This window comes from Mobula hypostoma, chromosome 7 (genome assembly GCF_963921235.1).
Source record: "Mobula hypostoma chromosome 7, sMobHyp1.1, whole genome shotgun sequence".
Lineage (NCBI taxonomy): Eukaryota > Metazoa > Chordata > Chondrichthyes > Myliobatiformes > Myliobatidae > Mobula > Mobula hypostoma.
In genome coordinates, this window is record NC_086103.1 from 9,078,591 (window position 1) to 9,103,601 (window position 25,011).

The following is a 25,011-nucleotide window of genomic DNA, read 5'->3' on the forward strand; positions in this document are numbered from 1 at the left end:
CACAACAAATGACTGTCGAGTATTGAATCTGGTAAGAAATGAAGATAGCGAGGGAAACTGGATAAGGAGGGGATGTATATAGTCCACTCTCGAAAGGCCTACTGTTACACTGTTGTGGTGCTCTTATGCTCTTGCGTAACATCGATATAGTTATTCATGTTTATGCTATTAAATAAATTTGCCCTATTGAGTCATCTCCAGTCAGACCATGCGTTTTATATAATTAATTCATTGTACACCTTCACCTTCATAACTGTGTTTTCAATCTTAGGAATACAACATTGTTCCTTACTTCACTCGTTTCTGCTTAGAGCACGCGACCCCGTGAATATTAAGCGCATACACAGATACACCAGTTTGGCGCTTTGATGACACCATATCCTCAACAAAAAGAAATGTTACCCATCAAAGCGAAACAGCATGTTTTAGTATATTAGCTGCTATCAGGTGCTCGTTATGATTGTTATACATCAACCCAGATGAAGAATGTACCTGCCATCACGTTCAAGTCTGACCGAGGGGTGAACATATATTCTCTATCTGATTGCAAAGAAGTTTTATCTTACACGTGCAACGAACTGATGTCACCTACAACATAAAATTATACGACCAATTGCCAAGTAGGAGAAATTTCAAAAACAACCAACGAATTACATTAATTGTTAACGTCGCATCAATCTGAAGGGTGCCACGTGAAGTGTGGAGTTTACTTTACACAGGTCAATTGGGAAAAGCGCAAACGAGACATGAGAGACTACAGATGTTGGAACTCTGGAGCAACATACAAAAAGCCGGAAGAATTCAGTGCGTCAGGTTTGATATCAACCAGTCCTTATGAACGGTCTGGATTCGAACGGTCGACTGTCCATTTCCCTTCATAGATGTTGCCTGACCCACTGACTTCTTCAAGCATTTTATTTGTTGCTTATAAAAATCTTAAAGAGCAAGTTAGGAGTTATTTATCTGCAACAATATACCGCAGTTATGTGCATTTATGGACCGGCCAAGTTACACAATCATCTCACCTGATGAATGTTGCTACAATGGTTAGAATATAATGATTGAGACTGTTCGTTACTGCACACAATTTCACCCTTGGCTTCACCTCTGTACCTGCTGGAGTACAAGAACGCTCCCTTTGTCGAATTGGAAGTGGAACAGGTGCCATAACGGAACCTTTGAGAAAGAGGATCACCCCCAAATACTTCAACGTAATTCGGTGGTATCTGGAGAGTTGTGCTCTTTTGGAAACCATTGAACGAGGTCCTCGTTGGAAAACAATAGCATGTATCTAGGGAACATGCATAGGCGCCAAACCCAGTTCTGTTTCTGTACACTGTGGTGGCAAGACCGATTAAAATAACGAAGAAAGTGGATGAGATTATCGCCAAAGCTATAATTAAGTAGAATGTTATGTCACCGGTCAATCCTGCATCTTCAGATGAATCGTTCACACGAGAAAGAATTTCCGTATCGTCTTCCGCCACCGACAAGATAAGAGTCATTGTAGCAGAAAATGCCGGCGCCCCATTATCATTTACCACAACAATCAGCCTTTGCTTGTTTGCGTCCTTCCTCGCAAACTTGCGAATTGTCCATATTTCTCCCGTATCGGGTGAGATGGTGAAAAGTCCGGGGTCAGTGGACTGTAGAATCCGGTAAGAGAGACGTGCATTCTGGCCTGAGTCAGCGTCGGTTGCTGTAAGCTTGGTGACCAGGTAGCCTGGCTCGGCGAAGCGGGATGCTGTTTCCAATGCTGTTGAGCCGTGTACTGTGGCCGGGTGCACGATCACCGGCGCGTTGTCATTCTGGTCAAGGATAATTACATCTACCGAAGTGGTGGCGATATGTGGCGGGTCTCCAGAATCCCTGGCCTGGACTTCGACCTGAAAACTTTTGAGATGCTCGTAATCAAAAGCCCTTTGAGCAAATATAACCCCGTTCTTGGAATTGACGCTGACATAAGTGGACAAAGGCTCACTCAGCGATTGCTTCTCCAGAATTGAGTAAAATACCTGGGAATTCTGGCTCAGGTCTGGGTCAACCGCCGTCACTGTGATAATTGACGCCCCTATGACGTTGTTCTCCATTACGTAGGCTGTGTAGGATGACTGCGTAAAGTGTGGCGCGTTGTCATTGATATCCGAAACTTCCACCGTAATTGTTTTCCTGGATGCGAGAGGAGGAGACCCCAAGTCATTGCACGTGACAGAAACGTCATAACTCGAGGTATTTTCTCTATCCAGCAACTTCTCAGTAAGTAATCTGTAATAATTCCTCAAGGACGAATCCAGTATAAAGGGTAATCTGTCCGTAATTTCACACTCTATCTGCCCATTTGCCCCCGAGTCTTGGTCTGACACACCAATCAGAGCAACCACAGTCCCAGGTGGTGAATCTTCACGAACAGGGCTGAATAAAGAGGTTAACTTTACCTCAGGGGCGTTATCGTTGACATCGATAATATGAACCACAAGGTGACAATACCCGGCACTTGGATTAGTACCCTGGTCCAGTGCCTGCACGTTGATTTCAAACGCACTGTATTCCTCATAGTCCAGATTTCCTTTCACTCTGATATCCCCTGTTCTGGAGTCCACAGAAAACGATTCACGGATTTTAGCTGAATTCTGACTACTGAATGAGTATGATATGTCACCGTTAGAGCCAATATCTAGGTCAGTGGCATTTAATCTGATAACTAGTGTCCCTTTGGGTACATTTTCTGGCAGATTAATTCTGTAAACGGAGTTTGGGAAGACGGGTGCGTTGTCGTTTTCGTCCTGCACTGCAATAATTATATCAGCAGTTCCAGTCTTAGCAGGAATACCGCCGTCTTTGGCAAGCAGTCCCAATTTATGTGTTGCTTGCTTTTCCCGATCCAAAGGCCGTTCCAGCACTAATATTGGCAATTTACCGGTTCCACCGCGCGAGTCAATATTTAATACGAAATACTCGTTAGCAGCTAGCTGGTAGGTTTGCAGGGAATTGGTTCCGACATCCGGATCGTATGCACACTCCAGGGGAAAGAGCGCTCCCGGTGCAGCAAGCTCGGAGATTTTAAGGCGAAGTTGGCTATTTGGGAAACTGGGAGAATTGTCGTTTATATCGAGAATCGCCACTTCGATGTGATACACAGTTAATGGATTTTCGACTACAGCCTCCAAAGACAAAGTGCACGCGAGGCTCGTTCCACATAACTGCTCCCTGTCGATTTTCTCTATAACAGACATAATCCCATTGTCTAAATTTACCTCCAAATACTGTTTCTGGGAACCAGGCACAATCTGAAAATTGCGAGCTGAGAACTCCCTTGTACCTAGACCCAGATCGTCTGCGATATTTCCAACAAAGGCGCCCACTTGTAGTTCTTCAGGGATTGAATAACGAATCTGTCCAGAAGCCACGGCCCATTCGAAGAAGACACAATACAGCAAATGCCAGTTTAGCCTCCAAAATATTTGATAATATTCCATCGCAGGTACAAAACATTCCAATTATTTCAGCGCTACACGGCGCAGTCGGTCCAGTCTTCCACATTAATTTCTTGATAAATCATGTCCTTGGTGAGCAAACGTTAAAAAACACATAGATACACACAAATAAAAAAAAGACAAAATGGGTTTTGCGAGCCTTTGAGATTCCTTCCGGCAACCCTTGTTTTTTCTGAAGCTCACGAGTAGCGGAATAAACCAAGCAAGCTCTCGGCAGTCCGCCATTCAGGATTGCATCGTCTGTGATGGTGGACCGGGAGGGAAGGGGGCAGTCAAGATCGCCAGTAACATCGCTGCTTTTGATTGGCGGACGGAATCCCTTACGTTCAGCCAATTCCCGCACTGAACGTTTCTTAAAGCCGCAACGTCGTATCTGATTATTTGGTTAAAATTAACATTTTTAGCTGTGCAGTTAAAATTCAAATATTTCTATCCCATTATTATTACAATTTTATTTTGTCAAATTATTCCTGGGAAAATGTTTTTGACGCATATATTTATCAATATTTCACATTCGCTGTAAAATAAACGTATATTTCGCTCCATTTAACTTAACACAATAAACAGGAACACAATAGGGGTTAAGGGCGGCAGGTAGCGAAGCGGTTAGTGAAGCTATCACTGAGCCAGAGTTCCTGGTTCAATTCCCGCTTCTGACTGTAAGGTGTTTGCACGTTCTCCCGTGAATGTGGGTTTCCTCCGACTGCTCCATTTTTCTCTAAAGACGTACGGGACAGTAGGTTAATTGGTCACATGGGTGTAAGTGGCCGCAAGGGCTTCTGACATTGCTGCATCCCCTAAACAAAAATATAGTTTTACATTCTCAACCACGGACGTAAAATGTTCTAATTATGATGTAAATTCGAAACTACTTTGTGAACAGTAAACGTTGGGAATTATGATGCAAGTAATGGATTATAAAACAGGGTGGATCTTGTGTAACAGGGAGAAGACGCGTTAAAACGCGAATTCCTATCTTGAAGGCACATGATATAACTATAAAGCAATACTTGTTATTATTTGGCACTAATGCATAATGAAACCTTCACTAAGCAAACCATCGATACTTAAATTTGGAGACCCGAGTCACATGAAATGTCTTAAAGCAACAACTTATTTAATTTTAAACAGAAGAGGTCCTGCAGGTACTGAAAATCTTGAGCACTACACCCAATATGCTGAAGGAACTTGGCAGGTCACCAGAAACTATGGAAAGGAATAAGGAGTCGACATCTCGGGCCAAAACCCTCCCTTAGGACCTTCTGAGTTCCTCCAGCATTTTTTTTTGTGTGTTACTGAATATATTTAACTTTCTCGATGGAGCAGCTGATACAATATGGGCAAAAATATGAACAGAATGTATAGCCCTTAGCATTATCGTTTGAGTTGTTTGAAGTATAACACTTGCTGACATCTTGAGGCGAATCCAGACATTAGATATCGTTAAGTTCAGTTACTAAGTAAGCTGCATGCAAGCGCTGAATAGAAACCCAGTGATGGTCACAAGGAAACTGTTCTGCGCATGCTTGGTAATCTACATCGGAGAATTCCTGCTGAGATTGGCAACACGTAAATAGACAGCAGGATAATTTCAACAGATAGTTGAATATACCCGACTGTTTATTGAGCTAGCAATAAAATCACGTGGAACTTCAGAGAATATCTTTTTAAAGATTTTATAATTGTTTTTGTAAAAACATATGCAAACAACTTCAGAGAAGTACGAATACAGTAGGAGACATTAAGCTGAACTACATCATATGGTCGCCGCAATTCATTATGATCACAACAGAAATAATCTTTGGATTTAAACTTTATGCACTCATAATAGTCGTTGATTCTGTTACACTCATAAAATTTGCCTACTCCTGTCCTGAAAATGAATAATAACTCTGCATACACAGATCTTTGGTGAAGATAGCTGCAAAGATTCAATGTGGGGGTGGGGACGGGTATCCATGTGTTTGTTTCTGTGATCAGATACCTACCCTGATCTTAAAAAAAAGGAACAGAAATGCTCAGAAATAATAGAGATATTCATAAAAATTGAACAAAGACGAGATTGAAAATTGACTCACATCCAGCCAGCATCAAACACATCCAAACCAAACCAACTGAATATATCTTATTGATTTTAAGAAGTGCCTCACCTCGTTATTTATAGTGTTGCTGTAATTGCCACTTTCAGGTTTGTCTTTCCTGAAAACTTCATTCTGTAGATAATGATCGCCTGTGGAATGCCCACATGCTTTGACATCCGTCGACGGCAAAGTTGAACATGACTTGTAAGGAAAACGCTGAGAGAGTGGATCGCCCCCGAATACCTCGACGTAATTTGGAGGTATCTGCAGGCTTCGACTGGCCTTTTGAATTCCATTCAGAGAATCTCTTGATCCAAGGCAGCAACAGGAACAGTGATGTCCTCCGGATCCCTGCCTGTTTCTATAAATCTTAACAGCAAGGATAAGTAAAATAACAAAGAGAACTGTAGATGTTATCCCAAACGTTATGACCAAAGAAAAACCAAGATGGCGTGTGAATCCCAGATTTTTAGGTAAACCATTAGCACCTGAGAACTTTTCACTGTCAGCCCCAACCACAGTCAATGCTATGGTCACAGAAGATGAGAGTGAAGGAGTTCCATGATCTTTGACCACAATCACTAGCCTTTGCTTAGGGGCATCCTTGCTTGTGATCCGACGTATAGTCCAAATTTCGCCAGTCTCCGGCGAAATAGTAAAAAGATCATGATGGGTGGCTTGAAAAATCTGGAAAGAGAGAAAGGCGTTTTGACCACTGTCAGCATCGGTGGCTGCTATCTTGGCAACGAGGGATCCTGGTTCAGAGAACAGAGATATTGTTTCTGTTCTGTATTCGGGCAGAGGATTCACAATCACTGGGGCATTGTCGTTCTGATCGAGTATAACAATCTCCACTGAAACGTTGCTGCAGAGCGGCGGGACTCCGGAATCCTGCACCTGAACCTGGATCTGAAACTTCTTCAGTTGTTCGTAGTCAAACGATCTCTGGGCAAATATGACGCCACTCTCTGAATTAACAGAGACGTAAGAATTTTCTTGGGGGTTCCGATGTTGAGACTCTAGAATATAAAATTTCAATCTGGAATTTTGCCCTACATCTGGATCGACGGCACTTATCTGTAATATAGAAGCACCAATCACATTATTCTCCATGACACTAGCGGTGTACGCGGGCTGCATAAATCTTGGCGCGTTATCATTTACATCTGAAACCTCCAAGCGAATGGTTTCCTGAGATGTGAGAGGAGGGATTCCTGCATCGGTACATGTTATTGTAACATCATACCTGGAGGCGCTTTCGCGATCCAACGGTTGGTCAATAAGCATCCCGTAATAATTCGTCAAAGATGAATCGAGTCTAAAGGGCAGTTTGCTTGAAATTTGACACTGTACTTGTCCGTTTTGTCCCGAGTCCTTGTCTTCTACACTGAAGAGAACTACTACAGTCCCATTGGGAACATTTTCCAAAACGTTACTCGATAGGGATGTGACTGTTACCTCAGGTGCGTTATCATTGACATCGATAATGTTCAGCAACACGTCACAATACACGGCCACTGAGTTTAAACCCATGTCCTTTGCCTGTATGCTAATCTCCATTGTTCTACTCTCTTCATAATCCAATTTTCCTTTCAATGTAATTTCACCAGTTTTGGAATTAACATCAAAAAGTTTACGCACTCTGGCAGAATTATGGCTGCTGAACGAGTACATAATCTCTCCGTTGGGACCATCGTCCACGTCAGTGGCGTTTAATTTGATAATAAGTGTTCCTTTGGGTGCAGACTCTAATAGGCTAACTTTATAAGTTGACTGAGGAAAAACAGGCACGTTATCGTTTGCATCCGTCACCGTGATGGTAACCTTAAGGGTGCCTGACCTTAAAGGGATACCACCATCCTCCGCTATCAAAACTAATTTGTGGATCGATTCTTTTTCTCTGTCCAAGGGGCGCTGCAACACTAATACTGGTAACATTTCATTTCCTGTGCGCACTTGCACATCCAGAAAGAAACATTCGTTCGGATGGAGCTTGTACGTTTGCAAGGAATTGGGCCCGGCGTCCGCATCATGCGCTGACTCGAGAAGGAAACGCGCTCCCGGTGTAGCCAGCTCGGAGACCTCCAGCCGCATTTCGCTCTCGGGGAAAATGGGAGCATTGTCATTTACATCAAGGATCTCTACTGAAACCTGGTACAGCTTTAGGGGATTTTCGAGCAAAACATCTAAGGATAACACACAAAAGAGCCTCGACTCACACAGCTGTTCTCTGTCAATTTTTTCCTTCACAAATAAAAGTCCATTTTTCAAATTGATATCCATATATGATTTCTTGGGACCGGACACGATCCGAGCACCTCGTGCCGAAAGCTGCTTTACATCTAAACCAAAATCGGCTGCGAGGTTCCCAGCAAAGGCGCCCTGCTGCAGTTCTTCAGGAATCGAATAATGAATCGTGCCCGAAACTATACTCCACGAATAAAACACGCAATATAGCAACCGACATTTTAGCAGCCAATATATATTATACCGCATTTCCAGTGTAAACCATTCCAACGTTTGTCAGTACCTGACGCCACCATTAATCGTTCCTTTATTCAGAATTTTATAAACCTTGATATTCGACACTCCTGCCGGATCATAAATCGCACGGTTCATTTCGTCCCCATCTTCTGCTTTTGCTCAGTTTCCAATGTATTCTCGCAATAAAATCAGACGAGGCAGCTGACCAGCCAATTTTTTTTCACCGCTTCTGATCTCACGTAAGGGAGAGTGGGTAATACTAGAGGGCAGTCCGGATCTCCAAACACTTCTTAGCTTCTGATTGGTGAACACAAGCGTACTGATATTCAGCGAATCATGATGCACACCATTTCTTAAAGCCGCGTTGTCCGAAGCGAACACAGAATGGTATTTATCGTTGCACAGTTTAAATTTATATTTGACGCTTTTTTGCGCAGTAGTCTGCACGTTATGGCCTGTTGCGTGGACAATCTCGAATTGATTCACAATTAACAGCCTCAAGCTCCTTAACAGGAAAATGCTCAAAATAAATAAATAGTAGTTATGAACCAAATGAAATGGCATGACTTAATCATAAAATTTCTTTCATTATCAGGGTATAGCATAATTAATCCCATGTTGGTTTATAAGATCAAAGTTCAAAGTAAATTTATTATTAAAATTGCCTCTGTCCCCATATACTGCTCTGAGATTCGTTTTTTGCAGGCATATACAGTAGAGCAAAGAAATACAATAGAATCAATCAAAAACTAGATGCAAAGACTGGCAAACAGCCAATGTGATAAATTGGTTGTCAATCTATCTGCTGCTACTTATTGCTCTTGGAATAATGAATTTTATCCCATTGTCCCGGAAAAATAAACTAATCAGTATTATTGTCTTTCCTATGTTGTATACCCCCAATATGCAAATTACCATTTAATTCAGGGGCTAAGGAGCCAATGATAAAATCCAAAGCCCGTTGAAAAAGCACTGACCTCTGAAATAGGCAATCGAGTTTGATTATGGAGGATTTAATGCTTTGCCCCGATTAGCTACCGCTTAATGCATATTAGCTTGCATTAATAGTTGGATCTTCAAGGTCCAGAAATGGCTGTCAGGTTAATATTATATAAGCTATGACCTGCCATAGCTTAGAAAGAAGAGATAAAACATCATTCTCAATTCGCCATATTTCTTTGAATACTGACATAATTTTCATGAGTTAATTTTTTTAAACTCACGTTCGTGGAGATATTTAGTTATTGTACCATCTCAGTGATACGTATCTATAAGACTAATTTATTCACATTAAGATACCGTTCTACAATAATCACTCATGTTTCATAAGGCATCGGTCAGGCCGCTCTTGGTGTATTGTAAGCAATTCTTGGCCCCTTATCTATGAAAGGATGTGCTGGAATAGGAAAGAGTCCAGAGAAAGTTCACACGAATGATCTCTCGATAACGGGGTTAACGTATGACCAGCGCTTGATGGATCTTGGTCTGTACTCGCTACAGCTTAGAAGAATGAGGGGGGAACTAATTGAAACCCACCGAATAGTGAAAGGCCTAGATTGAGTGGACGTGGAGGGGATGGTTCCTGTAGTGGTGGAGTCTAGGACCAGAGAGCACAGCCTCATAATAGAAAGACGTCCATTTAGAATAGAGATGAGGAGGAATTTCTTTATCTAGAATGTGATGAATCTGTGGAATTCATCGCAACCCACGGCTGTGGCCGTGAGGATATTGCTTATATTTAAGGCGGAGGTAGATAGGTTCTTGATTAGAAAGAGTGTCAATGGTTACAGGGAGCAGGTAAGGGAATGGAGTTGAGGGGATAATATATCTGTCATGATGGAGGGGATAATAAATCTTCTGGACCCGATAGGCCGAATAGTCTAATTCTGCTTCTATGTCTTATGTTCATATTGTTTTCACATGCCAATGCAATTTATCTGGGCAAGTTACAAGTAGAAAGTATTCCTGTACTCTTTCCTTGGCTTCACAAAGCTTTTTTCCGGGAAAGTTAATAAAACAGCTATAACACAGAAAATCATTAATAAAAATCCAAGAATGCTTCTTTGAAAATTATTCCAAAAGATAGAAACAAGCAATATCTGCTGCCACTAAGACAGCACTTACTTTAAATGTACGTGCCACTCCACATCTTAAAGTAGAAGTGAAACGTTGTCAGACAACCACGTAAAAATCTAAATGAACCTATTCATTCAGTTTAGTTTGCTTACATCTTAGCAGATTATATTTGTATTTTATTCCGTCTCGAAGTTTGCGTTACCTGCTGCCATTTGCAATAATTGACACACATCTTCATATGAGAAATATTGTTGTGGAGTGCTATCTTACTATCAATACTTTGGCTTGAAATACTTGTACTGTCGTTATAGCTGTTGTAATACAGATATAGTACAACGGAAAGCAATAACGGGTGATGATGATCCCCCACCCCCACATTGTGACATTGTTTGGTGATTATCATCCAGTAAACTCATGGTGTAATGGAGATCTTCGAATTTGGGTCTATAAGCTTTCACAGTACGCTAATTAAAATAGAAATGCAGGAGCTAGAAGTGTAAAGTTACACCTCTAATCTTTTCATTTTGGATTTGCAACCGCGGTTTGGTTGTGTTCAAACCAAATGATTAAATATAGTTTGTTAATTTACTGTTAATAGGTAATACTCCTTTACTCCTATATTCATTTATTCACTTGATGAGGACATCAATGGCAATACACCCACTGCCCAACCTACTCTGTTGCTGAACCAGGAGAAGTTTAGGAGTATTTGCACTTAAAGGTGTACATTCCGTGGCTACTTTATTAGGTACACCTGTGCGTCTGCTCGGTGATACGAATATCTAATCAGCCAATGATTTGGCAGCAACTGAATGGATAAACGCATGCAGACATGAACAAGAAGCTCTCTTGTTGCTCAGACCAAACATCAGAGTGGAGAAGAAATGTGATACAAGTGACTTTGACTGTGGAATATCTGGTGCTAGAGAGGGTGGTTTGAGTGCTTCAGAAACAAGTGCTCTTCTGGGATTTTCACGCACAACAGTTTACTGAGAATGGTGTGGAAAACAGTGAAAAAAGAAACCTCTGGTGAGCAGCAGTCCTGTGAGACAGGGCAGACTGGTTCAAGCAGATAGAAAGGCGACAGTAACTCAAATAACTACACCTTTTCACAGTGGTGTGCAGAAGAACATCTCTAAACTCACAACACATCGAACCCCGAAGTGGATGGGCTACATCAGCAGAAAACCACGAACATACACTCAATGGCCACTTTATAAGGTACAAAAGCTACCTAGTAAGGTAGCCAATGAGTGTTTAATTTATTTGCCCAATATAAGGCTTCAACAATACATACATTCGTAAAACAGAAGACTGCACCCACAGCACAATCCTCCAAAAGTGGAGAATATTATTGCATGACTTCACCCAGAGGCAAATTTGAGTCCAATAGTTTTATTGACTGTGGCTTCAATTTCTTGGGAATCTTAAATGATATTAAATTAAACCTGTGAATAGTAAATCAATCGAAGGTCAAACCTTCCCCAATTCCTGTGCATCCCAAATCCCAACAGTGCAACAGGACGTGATATAAGAACATAAAAATAATGGAAATGCGCATCATGTCAAGCAGCACCGGTATATATATATATATGTTATATACCATATATATGTTATATATCATATATATAACATATACAACATATAAAAGGGAGAATATGGGATCCCCAATGACGTGGTTTTCCATTATATTAACCGTGAATACCGATTGCGTAAATCTTTGTGCGTTGTCGTTTACATCTGAAATAAAACAGGGGTTCCCAATCTTTTTACGCCACGGACCACTACCATTAACCGAGGAGTCCATGGACACTAGGTTGGGAACTCCTGAAATGGAGGGTGACGTAATAAAATACGATGAAATGCTGCTTTCAAACAAAGTGCTCACAACAAGGGGGTTCAGCTATACCTGTAGTTCCTCGCGAAACAGTTAACATATAAACTGTGGAAGACGGGACCCGATTTAACAACCACTAAGCAATTCACTAAATTTCGTTTCGGTACAAAGTCATAAGGGAATCCTATGTGCTTCCATGACTTGGTGTAACAACGTATTAGAAATGCAAAGAGTCGCACAAAAACCTGAAAATTATAATAAAATGAATACTTAGCAAATTATAATGTATATGAAAATCACTGTGCATAAATATAATTTGACCTCGATATGTACTGTAATTCGTCCCAGTAAAGGCAAAGGCCCAATATTCCCAAATGATTCTTTTGCAAACTAGCTCACCTCATTACTTGTACCGCAGTTGTATATTTCAGAGTCTACTATTGCTGAAGTTTCTTTCCCAATGTGTTGCATCTGCGCATAGTGCATAACAGCAGATGGACCGCGCGTATGCGGTGTCGTGAAGTCTCTCTTTACCGATTGCAAAGTCGAACACGACTCGTACCGGAAACTCTGGGAAAGTGGATCACCTCCGAATACCTCGACATAATTCGGTGGTATCTGAAGGCTCCTACTGGCCTTCGGAGTTCCATTTAGAGAGTTCCTTGTTTCCAAACAGCAACATGCTCTGTATTGGCATCCCATTTCATTTCTGTTATTACGAACTATAATAGAAAGGATAATTAAAATTATGAGGAAAACGATAGATGTCGTTCCTAATGCTATGACTAAGTAAAGGTTCAATTTAGGGGAGAGCTCGCGAGCTTTATTTAAACTGGTAGCTCCGGAGATAGTTTTACTTCCTGTCATTGATATTACTATGGTTACCGTGGCCGAAAGTGAAGGCGTTCCGTTATCTTTTACGACAATCACAAGTCTCTGCTTGGAAGCATCCTTGTTCTCAATGGTCCGGATAGTCCAAACTTCCCCGGTTTCTGCCGAAATAGTGAACAGACCGCGATGGGTAGCCTGAGAAATATGATAAGACAGACGAGCATTCTGACCAGCATCGGCGTCGGTGGCTGACACTTTGACCACGAGGTAACCAGGTTCAGCAAACCTGCTCATTGTCTCCATTACAGTAGATCCATACTGGGGTAAAGGATGCACGATCACCGGGGCATTATCGTTCTGATCAAGGATGAAAACATCAATTGTAACATTACTGGCGAGGGGTGGGGTTCCAGAGTCCTGCACCCGGACGTGTATCTGGAAAGTTTTCAATCTCTCGTAGTCAAAAGATCTCTGGGCAAATATGACACCACTCCGCGAGTTGATGGAAACATAAGAAGCTACGGCTGAATTCATGACAGTAAAGTTCAAGCAAGAATTCTGTACCGAGTCTGCATCGAAAGCTGTCAGGGAGAATATGGGATCCCCAATGACGTTGTTTTCCATTATATTAGCCGTGAATACCGATTGCGTAAATTTTGGTGCGTTGTCATTTACATCTGAAACGTCCACACGTATTGATTTCTTGGATGCGAGGGGAGGCCTCCCTGCATCCGTGCAAGTCACAGTAATGTCATAGCTGGAAGTAGCTTCGCGATCCAGCACATGCTGTACAAGCAGTTTCCAATTGTTCTTCACATCTGAATCTAACTTAAAGGGTAAGTTATTTGGAATTCGACATTCTACTTGCCCATTTTGTTCAGAATCCTTGTCTTCTGCACTGAGAAGCGCAACAATAGTCCCCACTGGAGCACCTTCTGCCACAGTATTTGAGATGGATGTGAACGACAGCTCAGGGGCGTTGTCATTCACGTCAATAACGTCCACCACCACAGCACAGTGCTGGGGCATTGGGTAAGGGCCATTATCGATTGCTTCTGCATTCAGAACAAAGGTTTTGCGTTGTTCATAGTCTATATACTCTCTTAAACTTATTTCACCTGTTTTGGAATCCAGGCTAACTAATTCGCGAATTTCAGCTGAATTACGGCTGCTGAGAGCATACGTTATCTCTCCATTCGGGCCGTCGTCCAAATCCGTGGCGTTTAACGTGATAATCAGAGTTCCTATGGGAGCCGATTCCAACATACTGACCTGATAGAGCGATTGCGAGAAAACAGGAGAGTTGTCATTCGCATCCTTGACTGCGATTGTTACCTGGACCGTGCCCGATCTCACCGGGACACCGCCGTCTTCAGCAACTAGAGTTAAATGGTGAGCCGATATCGTTTCTCTGTCCAAAGCCCTCTGCAGCACTAACTCCGGTAATTTTCCTACCCTATCGTGCTCTTGAACATCAAGAATGAAATATTCATTGGGAAGTAGGTGGTAGGTCTGTAAAGAGTTCGTTCCAATGTCCGGATCGTGCGCAGCCTCGAGGAGGAATCGCGCTCCTGGTGCCATAATCTCCGAGATTTCTAGGCGGATCTGGCTTTTGGGGAAATTGGGAGCGTTATCATTTACATCGAGAATCTCCACTTCCACCTGGTGCACGCTGATGGGATTTTCAATCACAACGTTGAATGATAAAACGCATTCGGTGCTCGATCCGCAAAGTTGTTCCCGGTCAATTTTTTCATTCACAAATAAAACCCCATTCTCCAAACTTACGTCAACATACCGCTTTCGCGGACTTGACGCCACCCGTAATCTACGAGCAGAGAGCTGCTTTAAATCTAATCCCAAATCAACTGCGATATTTCCAACAAAGGCACCCAGTTGTAATTCCTCGGGAACAGAATAGCGATTCTGGCCACAAACAAAATCCCAGGAGTTGATCAAGGAGCAGAACAGTTGGTATTTCAGCAGCCAGTATATATTGTATCTCATTTCCAGTGGAAATCATTCCAACGGTCTCGATACGACGCAATGCCTTTTAACAACGTATTGTTTTAAAGGAGGCAAATGCGATTCAGAAAATATATGTACCTTTTTTTGCAATCTGTTGTGTTCATTGAAATGTTTTCACGTTGATTCCAGTGGGAAACCGACCGACTATAAATCCTCCGATGCTGCCTGCTCTCCGGTTTTCACGGCGTCTGATCTCAAGCAATGGCGTCTGCGTACTGAAGGGGGCTGTCGGATCGCCAGTCAAATCTCGGCTTCTGATTGGTGGACTCAACAATATTCATATCTGACCAATTGAAATTCAGCTAATTTCTTAAAGCAAGAAATGCTTAATTTGGCGCAGAGCTCTAACATATTTATTACTGCACAACTGAAATAAAAATCGGCATTATTGATATTTCAAGTATCAGTGAAAAATTATCTTCAGATTTGTAGGTTCAGGAACAATGATACAGTGAACATTTTAAAGATCTATTGTGAGAGAAAACCTTCAGGATCGTAATAAAACTGGGTAAACTAGCTCGTCTTGCTGATAATATAATTATATGTATTCAGTTTCCGAGTACATTTGCTTCATCGTGGTTTTACAAACGTGCCCTCCTGTTAAGTACTACATAGGGAACATTATTGCCAAATGCAGCAGTTTGACCAGGATGAGTACTCTCCATCTCCATCACATTTAAACGAATGAGCCAATGCCAATTACGTTCACTTAAAGAGAAATATGTTTCGATCCCCTGTGTCCATGATAAGTAACTGAATACTTAAATATTATCCATTATTTTTCATAATTTAAGGACCAGTGTGTAAAATCTCTCCATGGTTTATTCCTGAAACAACAGCTAACGTGATCGACTGTGTTCAAAACGCAATCCAGAATGCAATAATCTCTGCCATTAAATCTCTTTGCGGTCCTGAGATTAGTCGAGATCTACAGTTATTTTAATGGAAGATTAACTAGTAGAATACTAAGCTAGTGACTCGAAAATGAATATAATTTGGAGTACTTTAACACTTTCTGGTTTCATCCCGGCTATATGTTTAACTTTGTCCAGGATTCATATACTGTATCACTATTGGTTCACTGATATTGGACCTAAAAGTTGGAACTTCATATGCAGTAACTTTGTGGGAGATCCATCAGCCACATTGCTTCATCTTGATGTCTCTTCGTCACTTTTCCAAGGGCATTGTCGGATGGGTAACACTGGCCTTACCAATGACACCCACATAAATATACAAAGAATCATAACTTTGATCGTTCATGATTGCTAACCTGCAAAGCAGAGTATCTCTACAGCAGTTCTTTAGTATTTTATGAGGTTGCTTGCATCTTGGACAGTTCCTCAGCTATGCACTACCAAAGTACTATGAGTGGGAAAGTTTGCTGTTGACCACACGATGTTAATTTATATTCAGACTTCTTTTGATAAGTAAGCAGTTCACACCCACACGGAGCAAGCTCCACACAATATAATTGCTTTGACTTTTAACTTTGGAACTTTCCTGTATAACAGAAGTTAGGCATTGTCCACCCCCAGCACACAACTTCTCCTCGAATTAAGTTCCAGTGCCATCATTGAATTCACATCCTATTCAAAGTTCAAAGTAAAATTTATTATCAGAATACATATATGTCACCACATACAACCCTGAGATACGTTTTCCTGTGGGTATACTTAGCTGAGCTAAGAACAACAATTAAGGTCAATGAACAATAACTTTGCACATGCAAATATAAATAAACAACACAAACTCCGAGTATGAAATAACATAAAATGAAAGAGCATAAAATAACAGGACTAAAGTCCTTAAAGTGAGACCATCGGTTGTGGGAATGTCAGAAATAGAATGAGTGTAGTTATCACTTTTTGTTCAACAGTCTGATGGTTGAGGGGTAGTAACTGTTCTTGAACCTGGTGATGCGAGTCCTGAGGCACCTGTACCTTCTACCTGATAGCAGCAGAGAGCAAAGAGCATGGCCTGCGTGGTGAGGATCTTTGATGATTGATGATGCTTTTCAATGGCAACGTTTCATGTAGATGTGCTCAACGGTTGGGACAGCTTTACCCGTGAGCACACGCATTTCACAATTGTTTGGGGTTCAAAATTGTTTTTTAAACAAAAATACTGATTTAGTGTTATTGTTATGAAAGGACACTAGAAGTTGGCTTTTCTTCTACTCTGCTGCCACTTGGAAGCCACAAATCAGTATTGAATATTTTACAACTACCCGAATATGTAACTGTAACATCACCCAGCACATTCAACACTTTTCATCCTGGTTAGCAGCAAATAAAGTTACTTAAATATTCATTCATTCCATTGCAGAATTCGGTGGAATAAACGAGATATATTTCTCCAAATTCTCTCCAGACCCAGCCAATGAAGAAATGTAAGAGCAAAAGGAGGTATTCGCCTCAAAGTCCCATGCCCTATGAAGATATATCTTTTTATGCATTAGAAACATTTGAGTTAGCTAAATACATATATTGACTGTGACAGGAGACCATATACCTGGTTTTTATGGGCTTTGGGAGCTTTCTGCAGACTTTCACCAACAAGAAGATGGTTATCAGAATCCTGTTGGAACATTTTCCTTAGATTAGACAAGCAACTCTGACAACATAGAGAGTTTCGTAATGGCCAATACGAAGCTCTATGCTTCTCAACAGTGGATTATTTAGAGATAAAATTAGAGCCCAAAGCGCATTGAATATTTCATCTTGTCAGGCAGCACCAATTGAGGGAAAAGCATATATACACTTACATACTAATCAACTTACATTGATTTCCGTTTTGAGATTAGCGACTAGAAAGTTGCATACTTGAATCTAGCTGCACAGATGACGTTGTAATTTCAGTATATAAGTATTTTGTGTGATATCCGCTTTGCAACAGCCACATGTCCCCAATACCGATCCCCTTCGGGTTTTAAATATATAGTGACCTAAGACATCCGGGAAGAACAGCTGCTTTCAACAGAAGTACTCTCAACAAGTTTGTTTGTTCGCAGCAGTTTAGCAATATAGTTAACATATCAAGAATTACTTGCAATTCTACAAAATTCAATTCAATTAAAAATAATACACGGAAATTAGGCATTTGGATTGAAATCAGTATGCAGAAAAAATGATCTAAATAAAAACGTCGTACCAATAAAAGTATTGCCCCAGAAAGCTCACCTCATTATTTGTATTGCAACTGTAGTCTTCAGTAGATAACATTCCAGGGCTTTCTTTCCCAGTGGGTTTCTTATGGGTGTAAGGAATAGATGTAGATGGTCCACGAGGGGCTGTGAAGTCTCTCTTCATGGACTGCAATGTTGAACAAGACGCGTAACGGAAGCTCTGAGAAAGTGGATCACCTCCGAATACCTCGACGTAGTTCGGTGGTATCTGAAGGCTCCTACTGGCCTTCTGAGTCCCGTTAAGAAAGTTTCTTGTATCCAGACAGCACCCGACATTGCTTTGGCATTCCATTCCAGTTCTGTTATAAACTTTCATAGCAAGGATAATTAAAATTATCAGGAAAATTATAGATGTCGTTCCTAATGCTATAACTAAGTAAAGGTTCAGGTCGGGAGAGAACTGGCGATTTTTACTTAAACTGGTGGCACTGGAGACCGTTTCACTTCCTGTCACAGATATTACGATGATTACTGTGGCTGAAAGTGAGGGCGTTCCGTTATCTTTTACGTTAATCACTAGCCTTTGTTTAGAAGCATCCTTGCTCTCAATAGCCCGGACAGTCCAAACTTCACCTGTGTCTGTTGAAATAGTAAACAGATCACGATTGGTAGCCTGAAAAATGTGGTAAGACAGACAGGCGTTCTGACCAGCGTCGGCGTCAGTAGCTGAGACCTTGACAACGAGATATCCAGATTCAGCAAACCTGCTCATGGTCTCCATTACTGCTGACCCATACTCGGGTAAAGGATGCACGATCACCGGGGCATTATCGTTCTGATCAAGGATAACAACATCAATTGTAGCGTTACTGGTGAGGGCGGGATCACCAGAATCCTGCACCTGAACTTGGAACTGGAAGTTTTTCAATTTCTCGTAGTCAAAAGATCTCTGAGCAAAGATAATACCAGTCTGTGAGTTGATGGAGACATATGAAGCTCCAGATGAGTTCAGGATAGTAAAGTTCAACAGGGAATTCTGTCCCGAGTCTGGATCGAAAGCTGTCAGGGAGAATATTGAATTTCCAATAATGTTGTTCTCCATTATATTTATCGTGTATATAGACTGCGTAAAACTTGGTGCATTATCATTCACATCTGAAATTTCCACACGGATAGTTTCCTTAGATGAGAGAGAGGGGTTCCCAGCATCTGTGCAAGTTACAGTGATGTCATATCTGGAGGAAGTTTCGCGATCCAGCGCACGGTCTACCAACAATTTCCAGTTGTTATTTATATACGAATTCATCTCAAAGGGAAGCTCATTCGGAATTCGACATTGTACTTGTCCATTTTCCCCAGAGTCCCTATCCTCTGCCCGGAGCAGTGCGATAATAGTTCCCACTGTAGCGTTTTCTGTCACGAAATTTGAGATCGACGTCACCGACAATTCGGGAGCGTTGTCGTTCACATCAATAACCTCCACCAGGACATCACAGTGTTCAGACATTGCGGGATGTCCATTATCGACTGCTTGAATATTTATTAAAAAACTTTTTCTTTGTTCATAGTCCAAGTGCTCGTTCAGTCTGATTTCACCAGTTTTGGAATTCACGGCAGCTAATTCGCGAACCTCAGCTGAATTATGACTGCCGAGGGCATACGTTATCTCTCCATTCGTGCCATCGTCTACATCTGTGGCGTTTAACATAATAATTAGAGTTCCTATGGGAACCGACTCTAACATATTGGCCTTATAAATCGACTGCGAGAAAACAGGAGAGTTGTCGTTCGCATCAGTCACTGTAATTTTTACCTGGACTTTGCCCGATCTCACAGGTTCTCCGCCATCTTCGGCAGTTAGAACTAACTGATGGGTCGATATCGTTTCTCTGTCCAATGCCCTTAACAACACCAATACTGGGAACTTCCCTATACCTCCGTGTACTTGTAAGTCAAGAATGAAATATTCATTGGGAAGGAGCTGATACGTCTCTACGGAATTAGCTCCAATATCCGGATCGTGAGCGGTCTCGAGGGGGAATCGCGCTCCTGGTGCCGTAATCTCTGAAATTTCCAAGCGGATCTGGCTTCTAGGGAAACTTGGAGCGTTGTCATTTATATCAAGAATCTCCACTTCCACCAGATGCAGACCGAGGGGATTCTCAAGCACAACGTCGAATGATAAAATGCATTCGGTGTTCGGTCCGCAAAGTTGTTCTCGGTCGATTCTTTCATTCACAAATAGAATTCCATTCTCCAAATTGACGTCAACATACCGCTTCTTCGGACTGGGCGCCACCCGCAAACTACGAGCAGACAGCTGCTTTAAATTTAACTCCAAATCGATTGCAATATTTCCAACAAAGGCACCCAGTTGCAATTCCTCGGGTACAGAATATCTAATCTGGCCACTAACAGAGGCCAAACAGGTGAACAAGCAGTAAAACAATTGGTATTTCAGCAGCCAGTATATATTGTCTCTCATTTCCAGGAGAAATCATTCCAATGGTTTCCAGCCGAGACAATGCCCTGAAACTGCGGTTTATTTAAATGGGAAAATGCGATGTAGAAAATATCCGTACCTTTTTGATATATCCTCTGCTGTTAGCTTAGAAATGTTCTTATATTGTTCCAATGTGAAAAGAACCGAGTTCCAATCCTCCAGTGCTGCTGGCAATGCAGTTTTCACGGCGACTGATCTTAAGCGATGGCGGCTGTGTATTGAAGGGGGCTGCGCGGATCACCAGTCACAACTCAGCTTCTGATTGGTGGATAATATAGCATTCATATCTGACCAATTAGAATTCAGCTCATTCCTTAAAGCAAGAAGTGTTTAATTTGGCGCATAATATTTAATGGTGCACAATTGAAATTTATTTTAGAAATCAAGATGATTCTAATTTCCGTGGAAACTTTGTTCCTAAATCTAGGATATCAACAAAATATATTTAGAGGAAAATATACTAATAACAACACGAGTTTAATTTATATTCAACATTCCTTAGAGGATAAGCAAGCAGTCCCGTACCTACAAAGAAAAATGTATATACCATGATGCTTTTTTTTTTACTTTTAACTGAAGAAACAATTATATATCATACAAGTACAAGGTATTGACTAACTCCAGCAACAGGTATGACAAACAGCCTCCTCGAACTAAATCCCACTGTCGTCATTGAATTGGCATCCTATTAATACGGGTTTCACTATGTATTGCAAACTACCGAGTTAGCAACTTAAGTACTATCGTTTTGATAGGACAAAGGATGTTGGCATTTAGGAACTTCCAGATAGAAGCCGCAGATTAGTATTTTGCTTGAATATTTTCCAAATTCCTAGATACCTAACAGAACATCCGGAATACAGAATACCATTCTGATCAAAATTTTCATCCTGATTTGCAGTACATAAAATGCCATATAGGTACATTTCGTCCATCTAAGAACTCAATGGAATAATCCAGTGACATTTCTCCAAATTCTCTCCTAGGCCTGATCAACAAAGAAATGAAGCAGATAGCGAGAAGTAAATGCACGAGAAAATTCCATGTTACACCTCACAATTTATCCAATCTATTAGAACATTGTGAACTTGCTGCTCACTTTATTTTGGCAACCCTACTTTTTCTTACGGACTTTGGGACCTATCTGTAGTCTTCCCATTGCGGAAAAGGAGATAACCAGGATCTTGTTGGAATGTTCCCCCACAGAATGGATAGGCAACTGCCACAATACAGTCAGAGTTGCACAATGCGTATGAAGAAACTCCAGACTGAAAGCAATTCATAATATGCTTTAGATGATTGGAAATGATGTAAGAACATAAAGTGTATCGAAATTCTCAATATATCTAGCATCGCTCATGGAGAAAAACGCAAATATAATTTCCCAACCTGCTCACCTTACGTGACGTCCGATATAAGTCTGTGAACTTTAACCCTTGGTTCAAACTCCACATACTTATTTTTTGGGAATCTTCAGCATACAGCGTTCATTTTCATTTTCGTTTTTCAGCAACAGATGCCTTTATTTTCTCTTCCGGCTTTCAACTGAAAGGTGATTATAGAAGTTTGTGGAGAACAGCTGCTTTCAAATGAAGTGTTCATAGTAAACACGTTCAAATGGTTTTGAATAAACTTCTTCAACAAGGTTTAAGTAAAACATGTAGCAAATGTAGACCCGATTAACACCACATCTCTCTCAACGAGCAATGCGATAAAATACGAATGGGAAGAAAGTCGAAAAAGGATCACGTGGGATTCAAGAAACTGGTATAGCAAAGCATTGAAGATACGCATAATCTTACAAAATCATGAAAACATAGAATAAAAATGAATATATAGCAAGTAGGCATGAGAATCGAAATTCGTACGCAAAGAAACATTTTTATGCAGGTAATAATTTCGTCCCATTAAATACAAGGCTTCGAATTTACAAAACGCTTTCTTTGCTTTTGCGAATTAACTCACCTCATTATTTGTACGGCAGCTGTAGATTTCAGGGTTTACCATTCCTGCACTTTCTTTCTCACGAGGTTCCTGCTGTGCCAAGGGAATACCGGCAGACGGTCCATGCTTGTGGGGGGCCGTGAAGTTCCTTTTGACAGTCTGCAAAGTCGAACACGACTCGTAACGGAAACTCTGAGAAAGTGGATCACCTCCAAATACCTCAACATAGTTCGGTGGAACCTGAAGGCTTCTACTGGCCTTTTGCGTTCCATTTAGAAAGTTGCTTGTTTCCATACAGCAACAGATATTGTATTGGCATTCCATTCCGTTTCTGTTATTATGAACTTTAATAGCAAGGGTAATTAAAATGACGAGGAAAATTATAGATGTCGACCCTAACGCTATGACTAAGTAAAAGTTCAGTTTAGGAGAGAGCTCACGATCTTTACTTAGACCTGTGGCGCTGGATATCGTTTCACTACCTGTCACAGATATTGATATAGTTACTGTGGCTGATAGTGAGGGCGTTCCGTGATCTTTCACAACAATCACCAGCCTTTGTTTTGGAGCATCTTTGATCTGAATGTCACGGATAGTCCAAACTTCACCGGTTTCTGCTGAAATAGTAAAGAGATCGCGATGGGTAGCCTGAAAAATGTGATAAGACAGACGAGCATTCTGACCAGTATCGGCGTCAGTAGCTGAGACCTTGACAACGAGATATCCAGGTTCAGCAAACCTGTTCATTGTCTCCATTATTGTTGAGCCATACTCGGGTAAAGGGTGCACGATCACCGGGGCATTATCGTTCTGATCAAGGATAACAACATCAATTGTAACATTACTAGTGAGGGGTGGGATTCCTGAATCCTGCACCCCAACGTATACCTGGAAATTTTTCAACATCTCGTAGTCATACGATCTCTGAGCATAAATGACACCACTCTGCGAGTTGATGGAAACATATGAGGCTAGCGATGAATTCAGGATAGTATATTTCAGTCGAGCATTCAGCCCTCTGTCTGGGTCGAAAGCTGTCACGGAGAATATGGATCCCCCAATAACGTTGTTCTCCATAACATTTGCCGTGTATACAGACTGCGTAAAACTGGGTGCATTATCATTTACATCTGAAACTTGCACCTGAATCGTTTCTTTGGATGTGAGGGGCGGCGTCCCTGCGTCCGTACAAGTCACTGTAATGTCATACCTGGAGGTAGTCTCGCGGTCCAGCACATGCTGTACAAGCAGTTTCCAACTGTTCTTCACAGGGGAATCTAACTTAAAGGGAAGATTATTCGGAATTCGACATTCGACATGCCCGTTTTGCCCAGAATCCTTATCTTCCGCACTGAGCAGGGCGACAATAGCTCCCACTGGAGCATTTTCTGTCACAGAATTCGAGATGGACGTCACCGACAGTTCAGGAGCGTTGTCATTCACATCAATCACATCCACCAAAACATCACAGTGCTGGGGCATTGGGTAAGGGCCGCTATTGACTGCTTGCAGATTAATAATAAATGTTTTGCTTTGTTCATAATCCAATTGCCTTTTCAGTCTGATTTCACCAGTTTTGGAATTCACGACAACTAATTCACGAACCGCAGCTGAATTGTGGCTGCTGAGAGCATACGTTATCTCTCCATTCGGACCATCGTCCAAATCTGTGGCGTTTAACGTAATAATCAGAGTTCCTATGGGAGCCGATTCCAACATATTGACCTTATAAACCGACTGGGAGAAAACAGGAGGGTTGTCATTCGCATCGTTCACTGTGACTGTTACCTGGACTGTGCCCGATCTCACCGGGACTCCGCCGTCTTCAGCAAGTAGCGTTAACCTATGGGTCGATATCGTTTCCCTGTCCAATGCCCTTTGCAACACCAATACTGGGAACTTCCCTATTCCATCGTGGACTTGTACATCAACAACGAAATATTCATTGGGGAGCAGCTGGTATGTCTGCAAGGAATTAGTTCCAATGTCCGGATCGTGCGCGGCTTCAAGGGGGAATCGCGCTCCCGGTGCCCTGCTCTCTGAGATTTCCAGCCGGATCTGGTGTTTCGGGAAACTGGGAGAGTTGTCATTTATATCAAGAATCTCCACTTCCACCTGGTGCAAACCGAGGGGATTTTCAAGCACAACGTTGAAAGATAAAACGCATTGAGGGCTCGGCCCGCAAAGCTGTTCCCTGTCAATTCTTTCATTCACAATTAAAACTCCATTCTCCAAATTGACGTCAACATACTGCTTCCTCGGACTGGGTGCCACCCGCAATTTGCGTGCCGACAGCTGCTCTAAATCAAACCCCAAATCAATTGCGATATTCCCAACAAAGGCACCCCGTTGCAATTCCTCGGGAACAGAATAACGAATCTGGCCATAAACAAAATCCCAAGTGGTGATCAAACAGTAAAATATTTGATATTTCACCAGCCAGTTTATATTATCTCTCATTTCCAGGAGAAATCATTCCTATAGTTTCGACCCGAGACAATGCCTTTTAAGAGCGATTTATTTAAATAGTAAAATGGAGATGCAGAGAATATCCGTACCTTCTTGTTCTTTCCCCTACCGTTTGCTTTGAAATGTTCTTGTTTTTA

General features: G+C 41.6%; 1 protein-coding gene across 1 annotated transcript in view; it reads right to left on the bottom strand.

Annotated features, from left to right (window-relative positions):
* The window catches only part of LOC134349867 (uncharacterized), a 145,763-nt gene that overhangs the window by 114,850 nt on the left and 5,902 nt on the right, over positions 1–25,011 (bottom strand). The window contains exons 2-7 of the mRNA XM_063054831.1: positions 22,427–24,784; positions 20,541–20,689; positions 18,014–20,369; positions 12,372–14,822; positions 12,045–12,217; positions 5,645–8,087 (exon numbers count right to left, since the gene is read on the bottom strand). Of these exons, the coding sequence (XP_062910901.1) occupies positions 5,645–8,087; positions 12,045–12,217; positions 12,372–14,822; positions 18,014–20,369; positions 20,541–20,689; positions 22,427–24,784 (9,930 nt within the window). The remainder of the gene's footprint in view (positions 1–5,644; positions 8,088–12,044; positions 12,218–12,371; positions 14,823–18,013; positions 20,370–20,540; positions 20,690–22,426; positions 24,785–25,011) is intronic.